At 45.4% G+C, this 7,110-nt stretch overlaps 1 protein-coding gene across 4 annotated transcripts in view; it reads left to right on the top strand.

Moving 5' to 3' along the window:
- Positions 1-994: 994 nt before the first annotated feature.
- r3hdm2 (R3H domain containing 2) overlaps positions 995-7,110 on the top strand; it is a gene marked incomplete at its 3' end in the record, with an annotated part of 60,021 nt that continues 53,905 nt past the window's right edge. For all 4 annotated transcript variants that reach the window (XM_084441247.1, XM_084441246.1, XM_084441245.1 and 1 more), the window contains exons 1-3: positions 995-1,128; positions 1,863-2,199; positions 2,466-2,507. In XM_084441247.1, the coding sequence (XP_084297373.1) occupies positions 1,912-2,199; positions 2,466-2,507 (330 nt within the window). In that variant the 5' untranslated portion in view covers positions 995-1,128; positions 1,863-1,911. The remainder of the gene's footprint in view (positions 1,129-1,862; positions 2,200-2,465; positions 2,508-7,110) is intronic.

Raw genomic sequence — 7,110 nt, 5'->3', positions numbered from 1 at the left:
CGCGCGCACACACACACACACACACACACACACACCGTTAGATGTGCACAGTGCACACACAAATGCTGAATACACACGCATGTGTACATGTATATATAATACACACACAAGGCACATACCCCTTTTCATCTTTAGGCTCCTGCTAATGCCAGAGGAAGCAGACTGAGTTGGTGTGTGTGTGTGTGTGTGTGTGTGTGTGTGTGTGTATTTGTGTGTGTGTGTGTGTGTGTGTGTGTGTGTGTGTGTGTGTGTGTGTGTGTGTGTGTGTGTGTAACAGATGTATAACTACTCAACCCAGTGACTGTCTGTCTTCCTGTCTGCTTCTCAGTCTTCCTCTCTGTCTGTCCGCTCTGTCTGTCTGTCCGGCCTGCTCCGTCTGGGGCAGAGTCGGTCTCTCCATCGCCCGCGTCGTCCGGGAGCTGTTTGATCTGCCCCGGCATGTTTTCCCAAGCTGGGTTTCAGTGACGATGACTCACAGCCCATGATTGTAATCAAGCGTGTTGTTGACAACAGGCTGAAGCTGTTTTTCTTCGCTGATTGGGGGTTTGGGGGGGGGGGGGATTTCTTTCATCTCCTACCCCTCACCTGGCACCTCGGCGGTTGGATTGATAACGGGCCTCGGTGCCGCGGAAGAGAGACGCTTCCCCCTGCAGTGATGAGTCAGAGCACTGTGACTCATCAGACAGGTGTCTTCCTGTCTCTCTCTTCCCGTCTCTCCAGGGGTCCCTGACCAGGCGGCAGACCATGCTGCAGCACTGAGAGAGCCCACCCTCCCTCGCCCCCCCCCCCCCCCCCCCCCCCCCTCCCCGGCCTGCTGCCGCTACCTCCCCCTCCTCCCCTGCTGCTCCCCCCCCTCCCCCCAGCCTGCTGCCGCCACCTCGCCCCCCTCCCCTGCTGCTCCCCCACCTACCACACACCCCCCCCCCCCCCTCCCCAGGCTCTAACGCTATGGAATGCCCTCCGCCCCCCGCTGTGGCCCAGCCCAGTCCACCTGTGTAGCGAGGACCTGCTCCAGTCCAGCCCAGTGACACACGGAACAGCGCAGCGCCGGTGTGGATGTATCTTCTGTTCTCCCGCAGCTTCGTGATCACTGTGATCCCTCACCTGTTGTTCTGAATCCAGCAGCAGGTGAGCGCACTGCCTTCAAGACACCTCACAAGTTTCAGCAGGTGAGCGCACTGCCTTCAAGACACCTCACAAATTTCACCTAGGGATTTACGACTTCCAACATCATTGCATTCACACAATTTAACTCCGGGGGGGGAAAGAAACATGGATGCCCGGTTCGGTATAACCTCACGTCCCTGAGCTAGCTAGCTTCAGTTGCTCGCTAGCTAACAAACACTGGCTAGCTAATTGAATCTGTAAAATAGCTTAAGTAGTTCAGAGAGATTGTGACTGAGGTGGGAGGGGTCAGCTGCAATCTTTCTAGCCCACTTCAGGGCCCTGGAGGGATGGTAGATTGCAGCCGATCACCCTCTCAGCGGAGCGGATGATGTGCTGCCGTCTGGCCTTGTAATGATACACATTGCACAATTACACATCAAATTCTGTGTTGAAACGTCAACAACCACAATAAATTCATTCATCATTAGCGATGGAGGCCGCCATGTTTGCTGACGTCAACTTGGACAAATTGGAGCTCTGAAATGATAGTCGGGTTTCCAACCTTTAACCTTTTTTCCACAACTGTTCAATTCATTTTTAACAATTCGGAGCTTGATTTTTTTCAGAGTTCTGAGGTGTCTTGAACGCAGCATAACATAAATGGGTTTTGAATGACTATGGGTTGGTCGGACGAATACTGTACTGATACATCTATCTTCTCCTCCCCTTCCCTCCCTCACTTCTCACCCCTACAGCTTTATCTGGGTCCCCCCCACTCCCCCCCAACCCCCCCTCCCTGAGAAGATGTCCATGAGCTTGGCAGCAGACATTCAGGAGGGGGAGAATGGGCCGCTGAATGACTCCTCAGGCTGTATGGCCAGCAGGGGCAGGGGCTCGCCTCAGTCCCAGCCCCAGGACCAGTCCCAGGGGCAGTCTCAGACCCAGCCCCTGGACCAGCCCCAGGGGCAGTCTCAGATCCAGCCCCAGGGGCAGCCTCAGACCCAGGGACAGCCTCAGCCCCAGCTTCCGGGCAAAGAGGGCCCCATAGGAGATGGCATGGAAGCAGAAGACAGCTCCCCACAGGACTCCCAGGCAAGGCCATATCTCCCTCCCTCCCTCTCCTCTCACTCACTCACTCACTCACTCACTCACTCACTCACTCACTCACTCACTCACTCACTCACTCACTCACTCACTCACTCACTCACTCACTCACTCACTCACTCACTCACTCACTCACTCACTCACTCACTCACTCACAAGCACTTAGGTCTCTCATAAATCTTCTCTTGTTATTAACATGATGCACCCTCACGTTAGCTGCTGCCTTAACTAGACACTCATTTTTCTCCTAGCAGAGACGTGCTCCGAACCATGGGCATGGCAGGAAACGAGCCAAGGTAAGGACGGAAGGTGCCACTATCTGGCCACTAGCTAGTCTGATTGAAGCCTCTGAACTTCTATCCACCAGGTCCTGCAATGAATTTGCCTCATTCTTCACTGACAAAATTCAGAAAATTAGAGCAGTCAGTGCCTCCATATCAGGTACAGGATATATGTTGGCCCAGTGTCCACTTAAAATCAGTACCATGACACAATTTTATCCGATCAACCATAAAACCCTGGAGGACATTATACAATATCTAAAATCCTTCTCCTGTTGCCTTGATATTCTGCCTACAGGCTTTTTCAAAAATGTATCTAACTGGATGGCCACTGATTTACTCCAAATTGTAAAAACATCTCTTATTTCAGGTGTATTCCCACAAACCCTGAAAACTGCAGTCGTCAAGCCACTCTTAAAAAAGAATAATCTAGACACCTCACGAATGAATAATTATAGGCCCATATCAAACCTCCCGTTTTTAAGTAAAATCATTGAAAAAGCAGACAATGGCAGAATTTCAGTCTTACTATTATTGGATCTCAGCACTGCATTCAACACGGTTGACCACAACATATTACTAGGCCAACTGGAAAACTGGCTGGGAATTTCTGGCACATTGCTAGACTGGTTTGAATCCTACTTGAAGGACAGGGACTACTTTGTGTCTATAGGCAATTACAAATCCGAGCGGACAAAAATGACCTGTGGAGTTCCCCAAGGCTCTATTCTGTGGCCTCTTCTGTTCAACATTTACATGCTCCCACTAACTCAAATTATGGAAACAACAAAATATGCTACCACAGCTATGCAGACGACACACAAATTGATATCACCATATCACTAGGGGACTATAATCCCATACAAGCGCAAGTGCATTGAACAAATCAACAATTGGATGTGCCAGAACTTTCTTCAAGTAATTACCTTTGGAGCCAAAGAAGAACGATTAAAAGTCAGCGCTCAGCTCCAATCAGTAATGCTAAAAAACACAAATGAAGCCAGAAATCTTGGTGTAGTCATGGAAACAGACCTGAATTTCAACAGTCACATTAAGACAATTACAAAGTCAGCCTACTATCACCTGAAGAATATATCAAGGATTAAAGGATTTATGTCTCAGCAGGATCTGGAAAAACTTGTCCATGCGTTTATCTTCAGTAGACTCGACTACTGTAACGGTGTGTTTACAGGTCTCTCTAAAAAATCGATCAGACAGCTGCAGCTGATTCAGAACGCTGCTGCACGAGTCCTCACTAAGACTAAGAATGTGGATCACATCACTCCAGTTCTGAGGTCCTTACACTGGCTTTCCGTCTGTCAAAGAATTTTTTATTTAATTTTATTTAACCTTTATTTATACAGGTAAAAAAACACGTTGAGTTCAGAGGACTCATTTTGAAGTGTGACCTGTTCACAATCATTCAGCACTCGTTACACTAAGTTACAAACAACAGGACAGAATTACAATAAAACATACAGGACTATGTGTAACAATAACAACAATAAAAGTCGAAAGTCTAAAAGTGCAAAGTGCATGGGGGATGAGAACAGGGGAGAGTTATCTTAGAGTGCAAGAACATGACATTGGCACACTCACTGAATCAGACAATAGTCGCTTAAACCTTGTGAGAGAGATCAAATTGGACAACTTAAAACTCAGCTGTAAGGAGTTCCAAGAGGAAGGGGCTGCATATGAGAATGCTCTTTTGCCTCTCTCAGTACGGACCAGGGGGATGGAGTACGTTATGATGTCCTGAGAACGAAGGCCGTATTGACTTTAAAATACTGCTGTTGGTTTATAAAGCACTGAATGGTCTAGGGCCAAAATATATTTCTGATCTGCTGCTACGTTATGAACCATCCAGACCTCTCAGGTCGTCTGGCACAGGCCTGCTTTCTGTCCCCAGAGTTAAAACAAAACATGGAGAAGCAGCGTTCAGTTTTTATGCTCCACATATCTGAAACAAACTTCCAGAAAACTGCAGGTCTGCTGCAACTCTTAGTTCTTTTAAATCAAGACTGAAAACTTTTCTTTTTGCTGCTGCTTTTTATTAAATCAAATAATTATTTATTCATCCACAGCACTGTAACTTTTCCTTTTCCTGTATTTTATTTTTCCTGTATTTTGTTTTAAATGTCCTTTTTTGCATTTCGTTTTATATGACCTTTTATGTGTTGCACTTTGTCTTGATGCTTTTACTGTCTCATGTAAAGCACTTTGAATTGCCTTGTTGCTGAAATGTGCTATACAAATAAACTTGCCTTGCCTAGTCATTACTTACCTGTTAGCTCCCACCAGTGTAGGGTGTGACTAAAGAAGTGGACATACTCTGACTTAAGAAGTGTGTATACTGTAGCAGAAATGTTAGTTTTTACATTAGTTGTGTTTGAAAAATGTGGGTATACTGTGGGTCCATGGATAAAGAAGTGGGTATACTCTGTATACCTCTGTAAACCCTCCACTAGACCACTGGCTCCCACTGATAACAAGCCTCTATGCAAGCCGCTAACCAGCCACTAGCTAGCTAATAACTAGTCACAACCGTTGACTAGCCACAACCTTTTGGTATGAGCAACCATTTAAACAGTAAGTGTTTAACATGAAATCACATCACAAAACCACCACACCACAAAGCGAAGATGCTGTAGCGAATCTTGCTAGCTAGCCTAGCTCAGTTGTTCGGGCTTCTATTGTAATAATGTTAACTTCGGAAAAAATAAATGCCTAAAAACGAATACCTACTAACGGTGTCATGGGTTAATGTGAAATCAATGAGTAAGCTAATTATACCATTTTATTCCAAGCAATGAGCTTGAGGGAGCACTAGTGCTCTTGTCCACCATTGTCCGTAAGTTAGGAAACAAACAATGGCCTACCACAACACTTTCAAAAGTGTTCAATAAATGTGTTCAAGAAATGTCGACAACTGAAATATTTCCAAGTTGCCAAGCCAATTTACAACAAAAAGCGGAAGTTATATCAATCATGGCGACAGAGTAATTGTACGTAGGCTACTTAGCTAGCCATGTACAGATAAAGCCTAATCAAGTTAGCTAGCTACCACAAACTAGTTAGCTAACATTGGAAAGAGAGCATTTGATAGAGAATCATTACAAACGGGTAGCTTGCACAAAACGTTAGCTAGCTATGTATACATTGAAATTGAAATACTTACAGTAGTTACAGGATCTGTGTTGTCACGGGGACTGAGACAGAGGCAGGTTGGTCTTTGGCAACGGTTCTGGTTCAAATAAACCGGAAGAAGGATACCCTCGTCTTCTGCTTCTTCTTCTTCTCTGGGTTTAGTGGTGGATCGCAAACAACTTTAATGTGCATACCATCACCTACTGTACCAGAGTGTGTAACATATGTAATTTGCCTAGTTCTTAAATTCGAACCTGTGTCACCTAAGAAAGTAGCCTAAATGATGCCTTGCATTCTTTGTTTTACCTTCATTACTCACATTTAGGTTGCAAAATTAAGACTCTATTAGTAGGCATATTTTTTATCATTATATTTATTAGGCCTAGACTGTAAATCTTAATACAGAGAAAGGATGTTCCTGCATATAATTATCAATCTTATTAGAAACACCACACAACAGACATTAAAAGATTTCTCCTCAATATTACAATTCTGTAAATGTATGACTTACATTTTTATTCTAAAACATATGTAATTTACAAACGTTCTGACAACTCACTAGTTACTTTAGAAATGTACCTTTCTGGGGGCGTGGTAATGGCGCTGAGCTGGGTAGATGTCTTTTTGTGAGCTCCTGGACATTTTTGACCAAATTCTATTATAAGAGAAATACGGTCCCGGACACAAACTGTTTGTACTAACAGCAGTAGTGTTCACAGTCATCGATATGACGTCGAAAAAGAATAAGAACAGGAACAAAACAAGCTCTTTTCAGGTCGGTGAGGATGACGAGTTGAATGCTAGCAGGAGTCCTAGTCATGATGCTAGCCCAACGGACAACGCTAGCCCTTTCCCCCAGTCAGTAATGGTGGTTGCTGAAGGCTCAAAACTCATGATGAAAGGCGACTTTTCTACTAAGATTGATGGAGTCCTGAAAGCAGTTCAGGATGTTCGGATAGATGTGCGGGATTCTTCTGTTCAGATGAATGGGGCAGAAGAACGCATTAGTAACATCGAAGACACTGGGAACTCAGAGAAAGGCAATACTGAAGCGCTAATCAAACAAGTGGCTTACCTTACAAACAAGCTTGATGACCTCGAAAACCGCTCGTGGAGATCCAACCTCAGGCTGGTTAATTTGCCCGAAAAGGTAAGAAAAAGGAAAAGAACAATGCAGTTGCTTTTTTTGAGAAATGGATACCTGAAGCTATGGGCCCTAAGACTTTCCCTACGACACCTTCCATCGAGAGAGCACATAGGCTCCCCGGTCTGGCACAATCTGGACGAACGCCGCCACCGAGAGTCCTCATTGACATTTTTAAAAACTTCCAAGATAAAGTTTGTGTCTTGAGAGCAGCCAGGGCCAAAGGCAAAGTTCTATACGGCGAACAGGAGATCATGTTCTTCCTGGACATATCAGCGGAGCTGCACCGGCAGAGGAAGCGCTTCGACCGGGTGAAACGGCAACTGA

Source organism: Borostomias antarcticus, assembly GCF_949987555.1.
Source record: "Borostomias antarcticus genome assembly, chromosome: 7".
Lineage (NCBI taxonomy): Eukaryota > Metazoa > Chordata > Actinopteri > Stomiiformes > Stomiidae > Borostomias > Borostomias antarcticus.
This window is presented reverse-complemented; position numbering and strand designations above follow the sequence as displayed.